The 23,952-nt window shown below is 45.4% G+C and overlaps 1 protein-coding gene across 6 annotated transcripts in view; it reads left to right on the top strand.

Annotated features, from left to right (window-relative positions):
• TNRC6A (trinucleotide repeat containing adaptor 6A) overlaps positions 1-23,952 on the top strand; it is a 45,428-nt gene that overhangs the window by 16,852 nt on the left and 4,624 nt on the right. For 3 of the 6 annotated variants that reach the window (XM_034065195.1, XM_034065194.1, XM_034065193.1), the window contains 15 exons: positions 4,101-4,436; positions 7,970-8,017; positions 11,360-13,945; positions 14,690-14,854; positions 15,024-15,199; positions 15,383-15,463; positions 15,884-15,935; positions 17,318-17,460; positions 18,122-18,259; positions 18,492-18,620; positions 18,729-18,806; positions 19,064-19,274; positions 21,362-21,493; positions 22,959-23,117; positions 23,336-23,476. In XM_034065195.1, coding sequence (XP_033921086.1) covers positions 4,101-4,436; positions 7,970-8,017; positions 11,360-13,945; positions 14,690-14,854; positions 15,024-15,199; positions 15,383-15,463; positions 15,884-15,935; positions 17,318-17,460; positions 18,122-18,259; positions 18,492-18,620; positions 18,729-18,806; positions 19,064-19,274; positions 21,362-21,493; positions 22,959-23,117; positions 23,336-23,476 — 4,575 coding nt within the window. The other 3 variants (XM_034065197.1, XM_034065196.1, XM_031054537.2) reach the window with 2 other exon arrangements.

Here is a 23,952-nt window from a genome sequence, read left to right as displayed (position 1 = left end):
AAAGTAGTTTGGGGGAACCAAAGGGCAGTGTAGGTGCTGGTGTTGTGGTGAGCTGTTCCCAGCGCTGCTGCGTGTCGGGAAACAGTGCGAGCAGGAGCTGAAAACTGCTGTCAGTCTTCAGCCCCGGCTCGCTGTGCTTTGTCAAGGCAGAGGCGTAAAGCAGTGCTGCTATTGCAGAGCAGAATCAACTTTGAGTCAACCACTGAAACGGAAAGTGCCTTTAAAAATAGCAGGGTGTGGAGCTGAAATCTTTGACTCATATTTCCCACCTTGGAAACTTGGTACTCGTTTTAATGGGAAGCACCATTGCCCCAGCACAGACTCTGTGGTCTTTGTGGGGTTTCCTTCTGTCACTTCCCCTCCTGTGCTCTTCCAGCTCGGGAAGCCTGTTAGCGTTTCGGTGCCGGAGGTGAGCAGCATGGATGCCAGTGAGGAGCAGTGTGCTGGGAGAGCCGGCGGCGCAGGGGTTAACGCCTTGGCAGCGGTGGGATATTTTCCAGCTCGCTCAGCTTACAGCTGCAGCCATTTTTCCAGCAGGAAAATTCTAGCACTACATCTTACGTGTGTCAGCGCCCGGCTTCCTCCGCTTGCCCTTCAGCATTCCAGCACTGACACCTCTGGGGCATGGCAGGCGGGCAGGCAGCCTCACAACACATTTCTCAGAGGTCAGCTCCGGCAGCAGCCACAAGAAACACATAAATGACAGCTCCGTGCTGCTCTTTGTGTGCTGCGGGAGTGATCTGATCTCTGCCCGCCGAGCGAGAAGCTGGTTTCCATCTGCACTAAAGTTAGGGGCAGGGCTGCCATTTTTGGGGCTGGAGGGAGCCGTGGCCCCGCTCAGGAGGAGCTGGCTCTCCGGGAGCAGTAAAATGACACCATGCTTCTCCTCCATTTTCTGGTGAAGTCTGCCGAGTGGGAAAGCAACACAAGTTGGAAGCGTCTCTCTTTGGAATCCCTCTGCTCACTGTAACCTCTCCATCCCCTGCTCCGGGCTTGCAGCAGGTTTGTGCTTTATGGCAATCTCCTTTTTACTCCTTGCTTCTGTAAGCTTGCTGGTGGTAAATGAGCTGTGCTGGTGGTGGTGGGAGCTTTCTGCCCTGATGTGATCCTACATCACATACCGGTGGCAGAGCAAACTTCACCAAGCCAGCAACTCCTTTATGACAAATTGAAGTGTTAAGGTAGGGATTAAGGGAGTCTGTCGTAGCCATGTTGGAATATTAATGTATTATTTAGTCTGCTGAAGTTGTGGATCAGATAACATTGGACAGGGTCAAATGTATTGCTTAAAACTGAAGTCTGGGGTACTTGGGGAAGCGATGGGAAACTGAAATTAATCCATGTTGCACTTTGGGTTAATTCCAGTTTGAAATTAACATATGAATGTGAACTGTTGATTCTTTAGTAAAGCTATTACAGGGTAGATTTCCATTCAGTTGCTTGGCTTTATGGCCATGTTTGCTGAGGAAATGAATGCCCAGAATACATGAGAAATACAGATTTCTTGAGCTATTTGTGTCATAGCCCAGGGGCTGGCTGGGCAGGACATGATGTGCTTATGGTCGAGGGGATTCAGTTACCTGCAAGTTGGATTGTGTTATAATACACACTTTGCCTTAAAGCAGCTTCAGTTATGGAAGTATTAATGTTGCTGCGTTGCCCTAAGTGCTGCTGGCAGCTGGGTTGGGATGTCTCATGGAATGTCACATAGAAATGATTTTACTTGCTCCAGAGGAGCAGTTGTATGGAATGAAGGGGGAGTGCAGGAAAATTGAGTCTCCTCCATGGCCATTCAGGGGTGTTGTGGGTTGTAGCAGAACACCCCTCAAGCTGGGGGTACTCTCCACCTAAGCTGACATGAATGAGAACACTCAGATACAGCCGCAGAGGGGTTTGTGTCCCCCCATGGTGCCACTGCTTGACAGGGGTGTCCTGGCTGCAGGCAGTGGTTGTCCTTGTCGGCACCCCTTGCTGTACAGAGCTGTTGGTGTGGATGGGTGGCAGCAGGAGGCACTTTGATGGATCAGAGCAGCAGGATTTGGGATGCAGTGGCAAAGATTGGGGTATGTGAAGAATTTTGGTGGTTTTCTGTTGTTTTTTTAAGTTTCAAAGCTTGTTGCAGTACCCAGACCACAGAAATGTGCTATAAGAGCTCATGCATTGAAGTGGTGACAAATGCTTAGCTAGTTGCTGAAATAGCCCTCCCCCTGCCAAGGTTTAGTCACTTTCACTCATTTTAATGATTTTTAACACAGGGAATTTTAAAAGAAATAAATGGGAGAGCTTTGTTCAGGGCTACTTTGTGAAACCTGGTTTTGATCATTATCTGTTGCTGCATTACATGCATCAAAACACTGTGCAAGGAGTCAGTTACCTACTCTTAATACAGGCAACAGCTTAAAGTGGTGGCATCTGATACAGTGCTGGTGATTTCTATCAGCTTGCCCATGTATCTAATGGCATTTGAACACCTGTTCCCCATGGATGTTAAATCAACCTGTGTCCCGGCCGTTCCTCTCCTTAATTCTGACCTGCTCCAGCCAGCTGTGAAATAGAGGAGCAGGATGTGGAGCCAATGTGGTGCTGAGCTCCTGAAGGTGCTGCCTCTGAGGTGACATTTTATTCTGAAGGCCTTTGTGCTGGTGTTTTTCAGAGCATGTAACTGTGTATTACAGGAGGACTAAAAGAAACCATAGTCATAAGTAGCACTGTCAGTGTTCAAGTGGATTCAAAAGCCTAAAGAGCTTGTTTTCATTTATTTTTTATGTTGTATTCACACAAGTCTGTTCTTGAAAGTGAATGAGAAAATGGTCTTTAAACAAATTAAACACGGTCATGTGGTAACAGTGTTCCTGCTGCTGCCATGCCAGGGAGTTGTTGAAGGAAGACAGCGGGGAAATGGTTGGAGGATGCTGCTCTTCAGCCTCAAGTTGTGTATGTTTAGATGCTGCCAATGTGCAGAGCTATTCCCGAAGTAAATCCAGCCGTGTGTTTGTCACTGGAGAAGCTGTCCTCACCGAGCTGTCCCTCACTGTCAGCAGCAGGAATGCCACATGGATTAAACTGTTTGCTGTCAGCAACTCAGACCTCTGAAGCTCTGAGCAGAGATGGTGATGACCACACAGGCAGGTCAGTGCTGAGGGAGGTCGTGATCGAGTCTTGTGCTATCTCAGGGAGTTCCACAGTGAATGTATGCTCATTATGTGGATATCTCATGGAGAAATCTGGAAAGTACCTTGACATGTCAGTAGTGTGAGGGGCTGGAAGTACAGGTAAGCATAAGACAGAAAGCACACTTACCTGTGACATTGCCTACACCCGGACACCCCGAGCTCACCACCACTGTACTGTCCAGGTGGAGGTGTTGGGTGGAGGATGCTGTGGTTTTCCCTTCATCCAGCATCAGGGTTTGGTGTGTTCACTCCCAGCTGCCCTCTGCAAGCTGTTTGACCTTCATCTGGCCTCGAAGGGGCCATGCTGCCAAGACTGAAGGGTACTTTGGAGCTGCAGTTGCCCACTGGCACAGTCCTGCCAGGCTGTGTGTGGGGTACCGGAGCTGTTGGCTGCTCCTGCTGGAGCAGCTTGACCTGAGGGCACCAAATCATTTGCCTTTGGATGCTAGGGCTGCTGAAGCAGGCAAGCCCCAGTGGTGTTCTGTGTGTCCTGTTCACCTCTTGTACTTCTGGAGCAAAACCAGAACATTTCTCTAAGTGGAACACTTAAGTTTCCCATTGGGGTAAGATTTGGGGGGGGGTTTAGTGCTTAAGTATTTATTAAAATAGTTTAAATGCTTAAATAAGCTGATTTGTCAGAAAACCCTCTAGAAAGAGTCTGTTAGTAGTAGCATACTTTAGCCAAGATAACTTTGTTAGGAGTGATAGTAAGATGCATTTCTGCTTCCCAATCTGTGCTATTAAAGCTGTGTGGTTATGGGATAGTTGAGCTTTTAATGGGGGATGAGTTACCACTGGGACGAGAAGAAATGCTGCCGTTACATGCTACACACAGATGTGTAAGGATATTGGCTTAGTCTTCAATGGGAGTTGCTGTTCTTATGAATAACTTTGTCCAACTTTCTCTCTTTCTGGGGGTGGGGGCAGTGCCAGAACAAACCAAGACCAGTGTAAGCCAGCCTCAGCCTGTCACCTCCAGCGGCACTTCCCCAGCAACCAGCACTAATAATAATGCCAAGCGGGCCTCAGCCAGCAGCCAGCAGCAGCAGCCCTTGCCTCGATACCCTCCTCGTGAAGTCCCACCTCGATTTCGACACCAGGAACAGAAACAGCTTCTGAAACGAGGTCAGCAGTTACCAGTGATAGCTGCAAACCTGGGATCTACTCCTAAAGTATTGAACGGCCAGTCAGGAGGCAGCACTGTCACAAGCAAACAGCCAGTGACCAACGGAGAGGTGCCGAACAGCAGCAAAAAACAGCCAGGTGAGGGCAGGTACCGTGGGGTCCTTTGAACTCAAACAGTTTCAACTCAATTGTCAGTGAAATACTTGAGCTAAGCTGTAAACTTTCCATGTGGCATGATGAGAGATTTTCCTGTGTCGTAGTTTCATGTTAAACACTGCAGGATGCTTTCGGCCATCCCTGTGCAAGTTGCATATAGAAACCTGAGACATCATAGTTGCTCCTTGTTGCCAGTGGTGCACAGTGGATGTGTCTGGTTCTGAACAGGAGCCAATGTGACCACTGTTCTGATCTGAGTTTCCAGTCTTTATCAGAAGGATTGATAGCATGGTCGTGGTATGAACCATCACTTTCTGCATCCAGTTTTGATACATGGATTTCCCAAGGAAGTGTCATTCACATAGTTCTGAATAGTATCTCTAGGCTTCTTCTTTATATCTAGCAAGACAGACAGGATGCAGCTTGGTTGGAATGTGAGAGTTGCTTTTTGCTACTAGGTCAGAGTTTTTCTTTGTTCATCTACCTAAAGCTTGGTTGACTTAGCAAATGGGTCGAGCTTTACCTTTTACTATTTGAGTTATCCTTTGTTATGTTGGCTTGTTACACATTCTCTTCAAATATCCTTCTAAGAGTAGTAAACTTACCTGTTACATGTGTGTAATATGCTGTTCAGTGGATGTACTGGCCTGCAGCTCAGACAATCTGGGGAGGCAATAAGGGCAGGATAAAAAAGTAACTTTCTCCATAGGGATGTAGGTTTTCAAAGAGATTTGGTATTAATGCCAACACTTTATATGGTGGGCAAATACCTTCTTGTTTTTGTACTTGTATGTTAATGGAACTTCTTCCCACAAACAGTTTCTTCCCCACTCCAGGTCTGTTTGTCAGAACTGATGTTCTGTACACCACAAGGGACGTGACTCCTGGTCTCTTCAGCTAAAAAGGAAGGTTTCTGGAAAATAGCCGTGATATTTCAAATTGTAGTTCAATTTTGAGCTGTTCTGATTACTTAATCTTGAAGAACACGTTTAAACTGAAAGTAAACAGAGCATTGGAAGCAGCTTATCCCTGTGCCCCCTGAGGAATGCTGGATATTACTTTCCAGTATTATTTTTGTCACATCCTGGGAGAACTCTTTACCACTCCAACAAGTCATTTTTAAGTAGTTAATATTTGAGGTTTTAGTTCACCTGTATAATCCTGTCAGTAGTCAGGTTTAAAGTAACCTTTCATATAGTTGCTTGCTTCTAAGATGCAACTTTTGCTCCAGCATTGGAGAAGGTCAAGTTATATGGTAGCCAGTAATGATTTAGATAAAACCTCACAGGTAAACTGATTCAAGAATTATTACTCTTCATACAACCTGTTAAACCACCTCATTGTATCCAGAGGATCCCTTTGAGCTTGGTGTCCTTCATTTCTCTCCTGTTGTGAACACCAGCCCAATAGTTAATCAGTTGGGTTCCCATTTGTGTATCACATTCCTCCCAGTTTTGCTTGATTTTGTGCTGCTGTGGCTGGGGGGCTTTTTAAGCTGGGAGATGCTGATGTGTCCCTGTGCCACAGTGCTGCAGTGAGTGTGTGGGGACCTCCTTTCCTGGAGTAGTTGTGTGGTTTGAAGAACAGTCTAGCTGTTTGAATACCATGTCTATATATTGAGCTGGTAACAGAAAGGTTCTGGGAGCCTCTAGGGAGAGAAAGTTTGGCCAAAGCCCTTTCCCATCTTAAGAAAAAGTTTACATTGTCTGCAGCATCCTATTGGGTCTTCATTAGCTGGGTGCTGTGCTCTGGGGGACCAGGATCAGACAAGTGGGGTTGTGCAGCCAAGGTCTCCTGACTTGGGGCCATGTGTCCGTATGCTTGGAAGAGCTCTTTCCTATAAGGAGTTCCCCGTTTGTCATGTAGTTTAAGAAATGCAGGGAAGGTGATAATGTAAAGAAAGTGCTTTTCAGTGCTGGATTTTTGTGGTGGTTTCAGACTCCTGTAACACGGAGGTGGCCATAGTCCAGCAGCATGTGAGTGGCTTAATGCCTTCTGGCACCTCGGTATCTGAAAGGAAATACCACTGACATTTGCCTGCCCCAGTCTCGCTCTCCAGTTCCTCTTTTAGCCTCCAATGACAGCTTCTGGGTGCTCTCCTTGTTATCTCCGAAACTCAAAATCTCATGAAATTTGGCATGTCTGTAGATCCCTTGCTGCTGAAGGAATATCCACATATAGGCCATTTGGTTGACAAATTTTATACCTTAACACAGTATCTTTGAAGATTAAGGGTTTTTTTTAAGCATTATTTAATGGATATTGACATTGATCTGTATTTTAGGTCTAAAAGGAAATCTGTAGCTTCAAGTGTTGCAGTCAGAGTTGCAGGACTTTGTAATGGCTGCAGGAGTTTTGTCTGTCATTTCCTGGCATACCCTGGGGTAGGATCAATCCCAGTTCCAGCTGGGGTGGTAACTGCTTGGTAGGTGCTTTGTAAAAGCCAGGAGCACCAGTACTGCTGGACTTAGGAGTCTTCTTTTAACTGCCCTGTCCACACCAAGTGTTTTAAGTCTTTGGTATTGGAGTTTTTAACTGCATCAATGGTCCACATGTGTTTTGTGTGGACAATCATCTCCTGTTCTGAAAATGAGCCCCTTTGTTTAGCAGTAAAGCTGAAGAAGGTGTAGTCCTGAGGGGTGTTCTTTGCTGTTCCTAGGACAGTTGGCCCATCTCTTTAATAAAGACATGCAAGTGAAGCCCATGGCACAGTACTTGTGAGAAAGAGTCTGTACCAAGGTGGTTATTTTAAGAAATCTACAGAAGTGGCTCTTGATCAGAACATTTTCATACCCAGTTCAGTTGTTTGCTTTGCTGATATTTCCCCCCTGTATGTAAACTTCACTTGAAAGGAAGGTCTTGAATGCTGCCTCGGCATGTTTGCCTCTGCTTTGTAACACATGGGGCTGGCCAGGTGGCTGTTCCACAATGAAATGATTTATACACTGAAGTGAAGTACTTGCCAGCAGTAATTGCTTACAACTGTGGGACAGAGCAGAATGGGAGAGCAGCACTGGGCTCCTGGCTTTAGCCCAGTCACTCCCAGTCCTGCTCTGGTGCGCGTGGGTCTCACTTATCCATGTGCATCTCACAGCAGAGCTGCAAAACAATGTTACAGACAAAGCCCTGGGGAACAGAAGGTTCTTCCTGTAAGTGAAGGGGTTTTCCTTGGTCAGGGATCTGCAGTTACAAGTGGTGGGGGCTGACTTCATTTAGGAAACAGTGCCTTAAATATAACAGTTACGGTCTCCAACTTAGAACTTGTGAATGGGAAACATTCACTTCAGTTTCATACAGTGCTGTTGGGACTCTTAGGAGGAAGAAGCTATGAGAGAGGGCTAGAGGAAAGTTTGTTGTGCACACACTGATGTTAAACTGGAGTTGGACTGTATGTAGCTCCTCAGCTGAGCCTCTCCCGAGGAAGGGGTGCTAACAGATGGGTTAGAGTGCTCTGGGGGCTGTTGGTACTTTACCAAAGTAACACTTCTGTGACTGTCTTGCTTTTCTTTCCGTAGGCATGCCTCCCATTCGGGACTTGGTGAGCCACTCCCCTAACCAGTCAGGTTAGCTCTTTACATCTCCCCTTTGCTTTGCACTGCGTGTCTTTGTAGTAGTTAAGTGTGTCACACAGTCTTGTCGAGTGTTTTATTCATGTTTTTATTCTTTGGCTTCTGTTTTCCAATAGCATGTGCTGTGTGAATGTCTGACACATACCTTCCCTGTGCCATTGCATCCTACATTTGCTCAAACCTTTTGATTGTCTAAAATAACATCAGAATTCATACCAGAGTGGATGTTTTTGCTGTGTGGCTCCTCAGCATTAAAATACTAAGTGTCTTCTGTTTTTTACCTTTCAGCTTACATGTTGAATTGCCTCTTTGTGGTATTGAATTGAATAATCTGTGCAAGCCTGTGCTTTAGATTAGAGGCATTTCACAGCACTGAGGAGGAAATCATGTCTGGGCCTTTCTGCTTGGAATGCTGAGTTTACACTGGGTAGCACCTGCAGCTCTGCATGTTCCCTGCTGCTGTTTGTCATTGTGAAGAGCACTGGCTCTTTATTTTTAAGGATATTTTGGAGTAAATGTGATATGTGAGGAGTGGGGACATGCCCAGGAAACCACAGAGTCCCAGGGCTCTGAGGGGTGCTCAGGAATCATCTGCTCCAACCTCTCTAAGCACAGCATGACCCAGACTGTACGTCCCAGCACCCTGTCCCACTGATTCTTAACAGTGTCCAGCGCTGGGGAATGCACACTTCCCTGGGGAGTTTATTCCAATGACTGGTTGTTCTCGTTGTAAAACTCTTGGTCCGGTCAGAATCTCCCCAGGAGTAACTTGTACCCATCACTCCAAATCTTTCCATGTGACCCCTTGTAAAAAGGGAGTCTCCATCTTCTGTGTAGCCACCCTTTAAACACAAACATGAGGCTAAGGTTCCCCCTGAGCCTTCTGTTCTCCAGGTGAACAGTCCCAGCTCTCTCAGCCTTTGCTCATGTGCTTTCCCTGTCCTTGGATCATCTTTGTGGCCCTTCTCTGGGCCCTCCAGCCTGTCCACAACTCTTCTGTATAGCAAGGGCCAAAACTGAACACAGTATTCCCAGGCGGGTGTGACAAGCCCTGAGTATCACAGGTAGTGCTGTGGGGCTGTAGTGGCTTTGGTTCATGTCCCCATAAGGCTGCAGCAAGTGTAGCGCTTGGGAGAACATTTCACACTGCATCTTTTCTGGTTTTTCCTTGATGTTTTCACCCTTCACATTTTCCTTGAAGCCTGCTCTCAATGGGAGGTGTTAAACCTCCTCTCCTCATCCTCCCTCTTCCCCTGTGTTAGGGAGAGGAGAGGGGAAGCTTGCGGGATGGTCCCTCTTTGGGAGCAGGGTTAGGTGCAGCAGGACGCTGTTCTGTTGCAGCTCTTCTGTCCTTTGCTTCAGTTAGGAAACCACTGCAGAGGCCAACAGCTACAACTGCTTGTTCCCCAGGTTGGAGTGCTTTAGCAAGGCACAAGCTGGATTGTAAGAAGCTCAGGTTTATTTCATTCATTTATGTATAGGATTCTAGCAGCAAAGTTCAGCTGCAACCTCTGAATAGCCCTGGGGAGAGGCGCAGGCCTGGGCTGCTGTTGGCTGGGTTTGCTGGGCACCAAGGGCAGGATGTTGTCAGCTGGATTTCTCAATGTTTGGGGTGGTTTTGTGGGATCTGCCAGACACAAAACACAAGAGATAATCTCCTGCTTACGCAGTATTTGTGTTCTTAATCTCAGACGTTCATGGGGTGTGGGGATTCCAGCAGGGAGATTCCAGAGCAGTGGTTCCCACTAGAAAGCACTAACACACGTTTACATCGAGGAAGAACTGTCAGACAGGGTAGTTCTGCATGCAGTGGGATCACATTCTGCATTGCTGGAAATCAGTCATTACCTGGCTCTCTGTGCATTGGCTCTTTACAAACTGCATCACATCTAAATTAGGTAATAGATCTTTATTAAATACAGGGCTTCTGTTATTGTGCAGTGAAGGTTTGTTTGCTCTTCCACTCTGTTCTGTACTCATAACCTGTGTCTCTTTCCCCATGTTGAATTTGGGCTGTTTGCAGCTCTACACTTCAGTGTTGCTTTTCCAGCTGATCTGTTACTGAGATGTTGTTTTTCAATCCAGATGTTTCATTAGCACAGCTTTTGGTGCTGTTGATTCTCTCCTTCATGAGAGTGCAGACAACTCTTACCTTTGGTTAGTCTCTTAGTACAGGTTAAATGACTTCTTCTCTTTCACACACCAGTGTGAGACTGGAGATGCTGGGGTTTGTTGGATTTTGCTCAGATACCACAGTGGGTTTTCTGGTAACACATTAACAGCAGGTCTGGGGTTATGTTCAGCTGAAGGAATGTCTCCCACTCTCCCTGGGGTACGTACATTTTGAATAGCCCAAGTAAAGGCAAAAAGGAATATTACAAAGAAGTGTTGTTTACTTAAAAAACCCCAACTACATGTTTTCATGTGCAGAGAAGCTGCTGCATAGGCAGCCATTGAGCGTGCATCAGTGTGGTTATTCTCTCAGTGCAGGCAAATACAAAGGAAAAAGCTCCAGTGGCCTTTTGTACTTGTGTTCCTTTGCCAGCTTCATCCCTGTGTTCCACACGCTTCACACTTGCATAGTTCCATCTTGTGCTGATGCTTTGATTGAGCAGTCATGGGGGAGGTCTGTGCATAAAGCGTTGGATGCCTGAGATGAGAATTGATGGTGCTTGTTTTGTACCAAATACTCTGTGGTGCTTATATTTACCATGCAGAGTGTGTAAATGCATTAGGGTCTGTGTCTTCCTGATTCCCACATCAGTTTATCTAGTGAAATAGAAGCAGTGGTTCTTAGATAAGTGAGAAGTATCAGTTCAGCCACTTAATCCGAGCTTCTGCAGGGTCTTGTGGGGTTTATATGGGTTGTTGGATAAATGAAAATCTCCTCAATAACTTAAGAATCCTTCTGTGATGTCTTAATGGGGTGGGAAGGTGTTTCTGTAGCTCCTGTCACACAGCAATTGGTGCTGCTAGGCCAGTGTAATATCCTGTTCAGATTTCTGCCTTTCCAAATGTCTTGGATTTCTATGTAGTATTTAGGGTTTAATATGGACATGTTTCTAGAAACTACTTTAAATCCAGAGTATTTCAATACCCCAGCTGTTGCTCTGGGAAAGACAACCTGTACCTTCAGGAGTGCTGCTTCCTGCTCTTGTGAGTGCCACTTTGCCTGCTGGTGAGAAGTGTTCCAGGTTGGGGGGGCAGTGCTGTGAGCAAATATGCAACAGGATTCTTGGCTCAGCATCTTTATGTGTTTATTTTCCTCTTCTGCTTTAATGAAGTAATAATACTAAATTTATAATGATGCTCTTGGACTTTCCCTCTTCCCTTTAGATCTGAACCACAGTGGTCTAGGATCCCATTATGAAAATTCTCACTGGGGACCAGTCTCTTCAAATAGTGACTCCAGCACAAACTGGGATAAAGTTATTGTAGACGGCTCTGACAAAGAAGCATGGCCATCAATCACTGGCAGTGACCCAGAGCTGACATCAGAATGTATGGACACTGACTCTGCCTCTAGCTCTGGGTCAGAGAGGAACCTCGTGATAATGGCTTCAGGGAGCACAGGTGGAGAAAGCGATGGCATTCGGAATGGCATTGGACATGGTTCTCAGAATAAGTTTGTGGTTGGTAGCAACAGCAATAATGTGGGCAATGGAAGTATTAATGGGCCGTGGGGCTTATCCCACGGAACCATAATAAGCACATGTCAAGTTTCTGTGGATGCTCCTGACAGCAAATCTGAAAGTAGCAACAATAGAATGAATGCTTGGGGCACCATAAACTCTTCATCAAATGGAGGGTTAAATCCAAGCACTTTGAATTCAAATGGCAACCATGGTGCCTGGTCTGTATTGGAGAACAATGGACATGCCCTGAAAGGGTCTGTAGGGAGTGGTAATCCTGGCACAAGTATTCAGTGCAGTACCATAGGTCAGATATCTAATAGTCAGAGTATTAACTCTAAGGTGGGTGGTTCAGCCCATGGTTCCTGGGGAAGCCTTCAGGAAAGTTGTGATTCTGAAGTAAATGGTACAAGGAATGTTTCATTCAGTGGGCAACCTCAAAACCTTAACACTGAAATGAACGGACCAAATAACACTACTAACTTTATGACCTCTAGTTTACCAAACTCTGCTGGTTCAGTGCAGATTAACGAACTGCCTAATAATACAGGGCATGGGGCCTGGCGCGTGAGCACAATGAATCATTCTCAGATTCAGGCCTCTCCAGTTTCAAATGGCACTTCCATTTCTCATCTTAGCAATGGTGAGGCGAAAAATGGTGGATCTTATGGTACTACATGGGGTGCCTATGGTTCTAATTACTCTGGAGACAAATGTTCAGGCCCAAACAGCCAAGCTAATGGTGACACTGTGAATGCAACTCTAATGCAGCCAGGCATTAGCGGGCCTGGCAGCACTAACTTTCAAATCAATGGGAATAAAGGAGGAGGGGTGTGGGAGGCAGGGACAGTCAACTCCCAGAACATGCCATGGGGAAGTGGGAATGGTGCGAGTGCTGGCGGGACTAGAAGAGGATGGGGGAACCCTGCACAAAACACTGGCACTAACATTTCAAACGGGGAATGGAGTAAACTGCCCAGTAATCAGCATTCCAATGAGAGCGTGAATGGCAACGGCAGGAAGTTTACAAACGGATGGAAGTCTGCGGAGGAGGAGGACCTCAGCAGCCAGAGTCCTGCTGCTCCTCAGCTCACGGAGAACAGCACGTGGACCAAAGCAGGTACAGCAGACAGCGAGGGCAGTGCAGAGAGCTCTGGGTGCCATGAAGATCGAGCCGCTGCAGACGGACAGAGCCGGGAGAGGAGGAAAGTCGACCAGCACGCGTTACTCCAAAGCATAGTGAACAGAACTGACTTAGATCCACGTGTCCTTTCCAACTCTGGTTGGGGACAGACTCCAATCAAACAGAACACTGCCTGGGATACCGAAACATCACCGAGGGGTGAAAGAAAAACTGACAATGGGACAGAGGCCTGGGGGGGCTCTGTGACACAGACTTCCAGCTCAGGGGGGTGTGTGGATAGACCTAACCCTAATAATAATGATACCTCATCTGTATCAGGGTGGGGAGATCCAAAGTCTGCTACAAGGTGGGGAGACTCCAAAGGGTCAAACAGCCAAGGGGGGTGGGAGGAAGATTCTGCTGCTACAGTAATGGTCAAGAGCAATCAATCATGGGGAAGTGGCAAAGAGGAAAAGTCATCTTGGAATGACGCACAGAAGATCAAACAGGGATGGGCGGATGGACAGAAGGCCAGCCAGGGTTGGGCAGTTTCTGCTGGTGATAGCTGGGGTGAAAACTCAAGAAGTAACCATTGGGGTGAGGCTAAGAAATCCAGTTCAGGAGGTAGCAACAGTGACAGATCAGTACCTGGTTGGAACGAGCCAGGTAAATCAAATTCTGTTTCCTGGGGAGGGAATAATACAAACCCAAATACTTCTTCAGGATGGGATGAGCCTGCAAAGCCTAATCAGAACCAGGGCTGGGGAGACCCTCCTAAATCCAATCAGCCTCAAGTTTGGGGGGATTCATCCAAGCCAATCACCTCTCCAGAGTGGAACAAGCAAGATGTTGGCTCTTGGGGAGCACCGTCTGCCCCGAACAAGCCCCCTGGCACGGGCTGGCTGGGGGGGCCGATGCCGGCAGCGGCCAAGGAGGAAGAGCCCACGGGCTGGGAGGAGCCATCCCCCGAATCAATACGCCGCAAAATGGAGATTGATGATGGAACTTCTGCTTGGGGGGATCCGAGCAAGTACAACTACAAAAATGTGAATATGTGGAATAAAAATGTCCCAAACAGTAGCAGCAGTTCAGACCAGCAAGCACAGGTACATCAGCAGCTACTGTCTTCAAGTGCCATGTCTAGCAAGGAGAGCAGTTCGGGTTCTGGTAAGGCTTGGTTTTATGCCCTGTTTTCTGCTAGCTGTAAACCACTGCTTTTGTTCTTGCTTCGTATAACAATGTTTTAGCTTCAAGTGGAAAGGGGGGTGCCGATGAAGTACCATTCTTATTTAGGAAAAACACCCAAGAGCAGTGCTCGTAGACATGGGTCATTTTATGCAGATTGGAAGGTCTAGTTTTAAATAGCTTGAGGAGTTAAAGTAACTCCACTCTGCTTGAATTCTGGGATGTGGAAACAGAGGAAATACCTCCTAGTATCTGAGGAATGAAGGTATCTTTCTTTGATTCTAAATGATTTAAAACCTAATGTTACCAAAGAGCCCTCTCCAAAAGGGACAGAATGAAGGAGGATGGTTTATATGGACTCGAGATCAGACTTTCTGATCTTGTAGTTTTAGGAGCAGTGAATACTTGTAGATGAACTTGTGTGGTGCTTATGAAGTATTTTGTGCTCTCTCTTTCAAGTGTGGAGAGGAGTAGCTTAAATATAATGAGCAGTTCTTAGGAATTTAATATCTCGGACATTTCTATTACCAAAATGTAATGTTTTACATATGGAATTTGTATTTTTATGATTATTTTTAACAGCTTACAGTTGTAATATGTATATGTGCACTAATATGCTTTTTATCATGTGTTATGGCTCTAGAAAAGCGAACCACTTGAGTTTCTTTAGGTAGCTTTTATAATCCTGTTTAAAAACATGCCAGTAACTCGTACTGCTTTAAAAAGGTTGGGGAGAGCCTTCTACTCCAGCCACTACTGTAGATAATGGAACTTCAGCGTGGGGTAAGCCCATGGATACTGGTACTAGCTGGGGAGAGCCCATCAGCGATGCAGCAGGCACCTCTGGCTGGGGAAACACTTCTCTTGGTCAACAGGCTTCAAATAAACCCGGTGAGTGCTTCCTGTGTCATCTCTGAGGGATGGGGATGGGGAAGCAGCTCTGCAGAAGCTTTATGTTTCTGAGGGCTCATCTTGAAGCAAGGACCAAGCTAAGGGCTGTGTTGAGGGCAGTCAGTTGCTTCTGAAATGCTGAAGTCCTGGGGTTTATTTTCACAACCAGGGCCTAAATCTATGCAAGATAGTTGGTGTGGAGATGATATGCCATTGACGGGCAGTCGTCAGACCAGCTGGGAGGAAGAGGAGGATGTGGAGATTGGAATGTGGAACAGCAGTTCTTCACAAGAAGCTAACTCATCTTTAAATTGGCCACCGTACATGAAGAAAATGCCCACAAAGGTAATGAGGTGCCTGGGTTGAGGTTTCTGCACTGTTGGCAGATCTAAGAGCTGAGTCGGAACAGTGCTGCCCTGAGAGGGGCCATTAAGCTTTAATCTTCATTCATAACGTTCTATGGTGTCATTTGAGCAGTAGGTGGTAAACGTCTTCTGAGCATCACGGGAATTCCTTTCTGTTTTTAAGGGAATAATGAAAGGTGGAAATAAGCAAGATGAAACATGGATCAATCCATTCATTAAGCAATTCACAAATCTCACTTTTTCAGTAAGTATTTGCCTTTACCTGGCTCTGCTGCCTTCTTACTGTGCTGACTGTCATGCACAGGGAGTAACACGCTCAATTGACTGGGGTTTGCTTCATAGTGCTTTTCTCTTCACTTCTCTTTGTCTCCCCTCTGTCACCCACCCCTTTGCTTTGAATCTTCATTACAAAAACACCAGTTGATTGATGAAAAGTGGTTTTGTGAACACCACCCCGGTGTTCACCCGATTCTCTGGTTATTACACTCGTATTTTGGTGCAATGCCTGTTTTCAGTTGGGTACCAACTGCAGGCTTTAAAAAAGCATCTGACTTGTCTCTTTTTTCCCCCTTGTGGGTGTGAATATAAATAGTACTATAGGGATCTCTTCGGGTTAGCTTTTAAAAATATTACTAAGTAATTATGATTCATTTTATTACTTCAGAGAGAATCACCAGAAGAAACCATACAGAGCAATAAGATGGACATGTCTGGAGGTAAGGCTAGGAGAGCCAGCCTGGCTTTTATAGCTTTCCTTCCCGGTCTCTCTTTTAGTTTATATCCTTCCGTAAATTACTTTTCAAAAACTATATATATCATATATATAGCTACAGCTATATATAGTTAAATATGCTTCCCTAAGGAAGAGGAATACCCTTGTAAAGAAAAAACCTGTGTGTATGTGAGTAATGCTACACACGTGAATCACCTGGTTGTTCTAGTGATATTCCCCATAAATCAAGCTGAGCTGACATGAAAGAGTGTTTTCAGGGTGTGGTGATTTTGCTTCTTGCAGTGTAAGTATCTGGCTTGCCCTTGGGATACATCCTTCACTCCACACAGACACGTTCTGAATCCCACAGTCCCTCATTGTGGCTCGTTCTTGGAAACACATTCTCAGTTCTAGGAACTAAATTAATACTGAGCAGTTATTTCAGAAGTGTTTAAACCTGAGTGTGAAATAACTTGGGAGCAGTTCTGGTTTTATTTGAATGCAGTGACTGTTACGATTCCTCCAGCAAATAAAAACCAGCATAATTCTGTAATACACTGATATTATCATGATAGAATTCTTATTTAAAAGTATCTGTGGCACTGTACTGTTTATTGGAGTTGCAGTCGTCTTACTCCAGTATCAAATTGGCTGTTTTCACCTTTAGGTTCACAGTCTAATTGTGGAAGAAATTGTTCTCTGAATTTTAGATTTTAATATTAAGGGGAAGCCCCATATTTAAATCATTTCTTCTTTCAATTTTGAGTTTAAAACAGTTTTGGGAGTAGTTTTCTTGCATTCAATGCAGTGAAGGATTAAATGGACCCTTTTTTACTGCTTACATTTTGATCTTGTAGCTTGCCTAGAATTCATGAGAAGATAACTTCATATTTGCTTTTAATAAACACAAATACTCTACATTTGTGAAGGTTTTTGTTTGGCTGGGTTTTAGCTAATAGGGTTTTTTCATAAATGAATCAAATTAAAGGGCTTCTGAAATACTACACCAGTGTAGGGATGTGATAAAGCTACTACTTCAAAGCCAAGACAATGCTTTTGCTTCCAAACCAGACATGTGGCATTCACAACTGGACACTCCAGTTTGAACAATTCAACTTTCTTGGGTTTAAGAACTGAGAGCAGCTTTTCTGTGGAGTCCAGCACAACCTGCTGACACCGTGCTGATGCCAAGTTCTCAATTGTCTATACCTATTGATCCATAGTGCTTCCTTTCCCTTTCCAGTAGAGCCCAAAGACTTCAAAACTAAACTGGTGTTTTCCTTCATTAGTCTCTAGCTTGAGAGCAGCATCAGTGCAGCTCTTGCTGGTGTCTGGAATACTGCAGGATCCTACAGTGCTGCAGTCACCTCTCTCACCTTTTCCCAGGGTTATTGCCAGATAAGCGGATGGAGATGGATAAGCACGGCCTTGGTGTGGGAGATTACAACCGTGTGGTTGGAAAAGGCCCTGGTTCTCGTCCTCAGATTTCCAAAGAGTCTTCCATGGATCGCGGTCCTTACTTTGATAAGGTCAGTAGGGTCCTGCTGGTGGACACTTTAAACTTCTTTGCCTCTGCATTCAGAGTAGTTACCTGTGTGCTCCTTAGCTGTCTGCAGTTAGTGGAGGGGAAAACTGGGGTTTTCTTGTTAATCCATAAGAGATGTTTGTTCTTTTTAACTTACTGATATGTAATACTAAGCACTTTCTGTAGCCCCTTTGCAGTGCAAATGACTAACCTGATCTCTTTTGTTTTCTGCCTGTTTCCTGCTGGTGCTGGACTGTCTGTGACTCTTCCCTTCTGTTCCTGCCAATGGTTTCTCCCTTCTGCTTGCTTGCTGGCTGGGTGTTGCGCATCGGTTTGTCTGTCCCATCAGGATGGCATTGTAGCAGACGAGTCCCAAAACATGCAGTTTATGTCCAATCAAAACATGAAGCTTCCCCCTTCAAATAATGCACTACCTAACCAAGCCCTTGGCTCCCTAGCAGGGCTGGGTATGCAAAACTTGAATTCTGTTAGACAGGTAAGGCTGTGTGCATATCCTTGGCATGTTACTTGACAGCATTTAATGCCTTTTGATATAGCATCCTACCTATGTGATTGATATGTACCTAATTTCTAATTCAAATGCATAGGGGTGGGAGGAGCAGCAGAAGAGGTTTGCTGTCACTCACTGCCCTTCCTTTCCACAGAATGGCAATCCCAGTATGTTTGGTGTTGGTAATTTAGCAGCACAGCCCAGGAGCATGCAGCAGCCTCCAGCACAACCTCTTAATTCATCTCAGCCTAATCCACGTGCTCAAGTGCCTCCTCCATTACTATCCCCTCAGGTAATGAAGTACATAAAACATTCGGGGTGTAAACTACTGAAATGCTGCTTCAGAAAATTGGGTTTGTTTATGGGTGTTGCTGATGTTTATTCTGTCAGTGTTTGAAAGGGCTTTTGGCTTGGGGAGTGTTTCAGAAACTAGGCAGCTGTTGACAGAAGTTGTAATATCCTACATGCAGTGTAACTGGTGGCATGTTGCTGTCAGTCAGTCTTCATTCTGGTCTGTTTTGCAGGTTCCAGTATCATTACTGAAGTATGCACCAAACAACGGTGGCCTGAGCCCACTTTTTGGCCCACAACAGGTAGCCATGTTGAATCAACTGTCCCAGTTAAACCAGCTTTCTCAGATCTCCCAGTTACAGGTAAGCCACCAGAGCTGGTCACTCGGTTCTGTTTGAAAGTCTGAGTAAAGACTTGCTGTCAGCTCTACACTGTTCTCACAAACACCACCACCAAACACTGTCTCCTAGCGGTTGTTGGCTCAGCAGCAAAAAGCGCAGAATCAAAGAAGCATGCCTTCTGGTGGTCGTCAACAGCAGGAGCAGCAGGTAACAAAACCCTTTATTATTCACTTCTCAAGCTAGCTTTAAAACCTGTTCATTGTCTGAGATGCCTTTCTTGTTAGAAATGCCATTAAAGAGTGCAAGAGTGAATGGAGTTTTGACAAGCTCTAAAAAAGGCTTAGCTTAAGGCTGGGCTCTGCTGTGCATAGGTGCACAGAGCACAAAGATGCATTTCCTGATCTTTATTTAAATGTGAAAAAGCTTTTTGCCCATTTATATTGTAACTGCTCTGTTTCTTTAAGGGTCGATCTCTTAGTATGCAGCAACAGATGATGCAACAGTCCCGTCAGCTTGATCCAAACCTGTTAATGAAGCAGCAAACTCCTCCCTCTCAGCAGCAGTCACTCCATCAGCCCTCCATGAAATCCTTCCTTGAGAATGTCATACCCCACGCTACTCCTGAGCTGCAGAAAGGGCCATCGCCAATAAATGCATTCAGCAGCTTCCCCATAGGTGGGTTTCTCTGCACTAACTTCATACACTTAAATGCTTCCAGAACAGCCACCCTTTCTTTTTGTTTGCCTGGGAAAACAACAGGGACTGTCATCCTGTTAGCACTTACAGTTCTCATGGAAGTGGTAATTCTTTTGGGGCTTACCCAGTTATCTCTGGTCACCAAAGAACTTATGTCACAAGTACACACATTCCCTGAAGTGACTGTATTTCAGTGCAGATGCTGTACATCCTTAAAGAATGTCTGTCTCCTTTTCTTTCTTTTTTACCCTCTGGGTCCCAAGGATGATACAAAGTCCTTTTACAGTTAGAATTCCTGGAGCTAAAGGACTTTTAGAAGTGGAATCCATACAAAGAATCCATTGAAGTGCTCTCATTTCTTTGGATATTAAAAACATTTCAATGCATCTGGAGTTGCATAGGTAGAGAAAATGTTCATCTCCCCTGTGGTGGTTTTGTCCTGGAAAGAAAGCTTTAAGCTCTTCATTTTGAAAGAATGGTTGTCTCATTTCAGGCAGAATGTCTGAACATTTATATGTACAAACATCTCCTGTTTCTTTCTCCCCACATTTCCAGGCTTCTGTCCAATTTCTACTTCAGAAATTCCAGGCTTGTATATTTTCTCCTTACTTTAGGTCCCTTTGTAATGCTGTCTTATGCTTACTACAGCCGTTTACCATTTACCTCTGTTCCTTATCCCAGTTTATTTCCTCCAATTTGCTTTTTTTCTATTTTATCCTAATCTGCTCATTTCTGCTGGGCTGATTCCTTTGCATTCTCATTGCCCTTTGTAGAGCAGTTTGTTTGGTAGAGACTGCTGCTGAAACCCTTGTGCTTACAGGTGGAGCGTGATGGAGGCAGTGTGTTGGTGCAGGCCATGCTCTTGCCTTGCATGTGGCACACTGGAGTTTTGCTTACGGCCAGTCTTAAGTTCAGGCTTCCTGCCTGCATGAGGTTCCTTTCTGTTTCATTTCTCAAGTTCAGTTGTTGTGTACTATTAAGCAGCTGCTTTCTCAGCTTAATCATTGCCACACTGCAGGAACCTGGGGTATATGAGAGTTTCTCTGAGGCTTTTGGAGGTGCTGCTTTTCTGGCATCCACATCTGCTCGTGCCTAAACTAAAAACCCCAACCAAACAAATCAGAAACCAAACCAGCTCCTCTATGGCAATGAGCATCCCCTCAGGAGCAAGATTAAGCACTGGTTTTCAGTGTTGAATGAATGAGTTCTTGGTAGAGATTTGAGACATTCCCTCTGAGTTAAAGTGTTGTAGTGGTTTATTTTCAGAGTTGGAGTAAACAGATCTGAAGGGCTGGAAAGGTAACCAGGTATGGTTGGGAATTAAGGATTCTTCCTGACCTGGAAAGGGAGCAGGCATGCCAAAGTCCAGAGCATGGGCATAGTTGTCCAAGCCCAGAATAGCTGGTGCTCATAGGTATTTGCTTTCATTTGGATTGGCATTGTGTTGATTCCCTGGCAGATAAATGTTTTGAAATGGAGACAACAGCCTAGGACAGGCAAAGACAGGTTGTGTTTGGTTTCTTCTTACTGAGGTTTCACTGCTCAGTGTGAGGAGGGTAAATGGAGAGGGGATGGTGTTACTTGTGTGGTCTGAGGCTGACAAGGTGTCCTGGAACAGCTCGGGCAAGAACAGGAGTGAGGCTGTAACTGCAGACACCAGGACTTAACTTCTGCTGACCAGGGATGAATGCAGACCCCCCGGTGAGAAAAGTGTCCTTTCTAACCAAGTGTAGCTCTCCAAAGGGCAGTACCTCTGCTCCATCCAGATGAGATCAGTTGTGCTGCTGCTGAGCTGGTATTTGAGCTTCTCTGACTTCCCAGTGGCTTCTTCCACTGCCCTTTTTGCATGAAGATAGCTGAGAACTTCAGGTGCTTTGCATTGCTTAGCTTAGCTTCTGTCTGGAGTAAGTTCACTGTGTTAAATGCTAGAGTGTTTCTCAAAAACAGAGACTTGGAAGCGTGAAAGAACCATAGTAACATGCTCTTAAATGTTCATTAGGACAACAGGGGTAACTGGCAGAAGAAAAACATTCAGCCTGTATTTCATAAGTTCTATATGTTTCTAGGAATGAACTCAAACTTGAATGTAAACATGGATATGAGCAGTATTAAAGAGCCACAATCTCGCTTGAGGAAATGGACTACAGTCGACAGCATTTCTGTGAACACATCCTTGGATCAAAACTCCAGCAAACATGGTACGTGTTTCACATCTCACAGCCTGTTCTCACCTTCTGCCTCTCACACACAGGTTTGCTGTGGTTAGGTCTGGAGGTGTAACTACTGTGTTGCTCGTAGCTGTCAGAATTTGTGTTGTCTGTGCCAAACATGCTGCTTGTCTCCTCCAGCAGCCCAGAGCTGCCTGAGTGGTTACACTTACAGAGATGATGCTGTGATGGGATTTAGTAGAGATGTACTGAATGCCCTTACCAACCAGATCTGTCTTTAAGCGTGACTGCTGCTCCTAGCTTTACCTTGATCTCAATGGGAATGCTTCATGTCTTCTGGAACCAAAAGCTGCAGATTCCTAGTCTGGTTCCCCTGACCCCGCTGGCCTTAAGAGGGTTTATGGGGATTTAACTCTGGTCATGTCTGACATTTCTGATTACAGGTTCTGGGTGTGAATGTGTACATTTGCATTCTAAAAACAGGGAATGCTTAGAAGGATAGACAAGTACCAATGCTGTACTTGGTGTTGGAGGAGGCAGAGGACTTGGTTGCATCTTATTTCATCCCAGTAATCAGGATTCATATGACATTTAAACTGTTTCAGTTGCTTGAAATCTCATCCAGTTAAAATGTGAGTCTATAGCACAAAGGTTCTGTGTCTAAAGATAGCTATGTCTCCAGTCTCCTCTTACTTTTCAGTCTTGAGATTGTTGGGATATTTATAGACTTGTCAGCTGCTTTACTACTGTGAACTGACTTGCAGCCTTATGTGTGTAGTGGAGGTGTCCTGCCACTGCACCTCGTCTGTTACCCCCAGCAGTCAGTGCTGTGTTACTTTGGCTGTGGGTGACGTTTTCTGAATGGCACCAGGAATTTGGTTGTTTGAACTCCATATCACATCAGATCCCTAGTAAAAGTCCTCCGTTCCCTCAGAACCATAGAATGTCTTTGGCTTTGCTGCCTAATAACTTTTCAGCTTGTCCTTACAGGACTCGTACAGACTCTGTTCGATGCTGTGCTCTGCTTCCATTCATTCCTCTGCCTCCAGTGATGTCTACATTCGCTGTTTTGCCCTGCCAGGACTATGAGTAGGAGTTGCAGAACTTTGCAGTAGCTCCAGATCCTTCAGATTTGGTTAGATGCTTCTTCCAGGAGCCCTCCCATCACAGAATATTGTGGTTCTGTTCACTACCCCTGCTAACCAGTTAGGTCTCACAGAAAGCTCTTGCCCTCCTGAATGGATGTTTTACTTATTAAATTTAAGTATCCTATTTGAATGAAATGATTTCATAGTTCTTACATTTTTCTCCTGAATTATTCAGAGGCATTTCATTTTAGATCATATACTCCTCTGTGACTTCCTATATAACTTGACATTGCCAGAAGACAGTCTGCTGCTGTATATTTCATGAATGCTTTAGAGGGGTATGTTCTTACATAGAGAGAGATAATATAAGAATTGGCTTTGAACAATACATACTTTTTTATTCCTAGGTGCTATTTCAAGTGGTTTCAGGCTGGAAGAGTCTCCGTTTGTTCCATACGACTTTATGAACAGCAGTAATTCACCAGCCAGTCCCCCTGGATCCATTGGGGATGGCTGGCCCCGTGCCAAATCGCCTAACGGCTCTAGCAGTGTTAACTGGCCTCCAGGTACGTGTCCTCACGTGGGGCTCTGAGATGTCCCTGCCTTGGTGAGATGGGGCCAGGAAAACCAGACATGAAGTGACTGAAGTGAAAAGAGCAGATGAAGTAAATGAAACACTTCAGTGTTTGGGCTTTTCAGGCATTAGAAGTGTTGTTTAGACAGATGTTTCCTGTTGTAAAGCAGCAAATCAAAAGAAGCTTCTCTTCTGTGTGTCCATTCCTAGAGTTTCGGCCTGGAGAGCCATGGAAAGGTTATCCAAACATCGACCCTGAAACTGACCCTTACGTCACTCCTGGCAGTGTCATAAACAATCTGTCAATTAATACTGTGCGGGAAGTTGACCACCTCAGGGACAGGAACAGTGGTAGGTTCAGTGCTGCCTCCTCCATCCTGTCCTCATCCTCCTCTGGGCACAGACAGGGACTGTTTACTTGGAGATGGGTTTGCTGCTTGCTCGTCTCCTTGTTTGTCTTCTGTGTTGTGGATTTTGGGGCTGAAAAGCTCATCTTTGGCTCAAGCGCTGCTACTTGATGCAATGCAGCAGATACTCCAAGAATGTGGGCAGTGAATGGACGCTGCTGATGTGTAATCAGCAATTTGTCATTAATTAAATGTGTAATTCTGATGTAATCTTGCACAGAGGGGCTGTGGGGTTGGAAGTAGGCGAGCAAAACTTGGCAATCCAGCCACTGCAGTAGCACCAGGCTCTGCTTGCAGAGTGCTGCTTAGCATGCTTGTCACCACAGCCTTTGGGTGCAGGATGGGGACTGAGCAGTGGAGGAGGTTCCTTGTCTGCCTGCAGACGTGTTCAGTCTGGAGTACAAGTCATGCCTTGTAAGT

Source organism: Melopsittacus undulatus, chromosome 8, assembly GCF_012275295.1.
Source record: "Melopsittacus undulatus isolate bMelUnd1 chromosome 8, bMelUnd1.mat.Z, whole genome shotgun sequence".
Lineage (NCBI taxonomy): Eukaryota > Metazoa > Chordata > Aves > Psittaciformes > Psittaculidae > Melopsittacus > Melopsittacus undulatus.
Note: the sequence above shows the minus strand (reverse complement) of the source record. Positions and strands in the feature narration are given on the sequence as shown.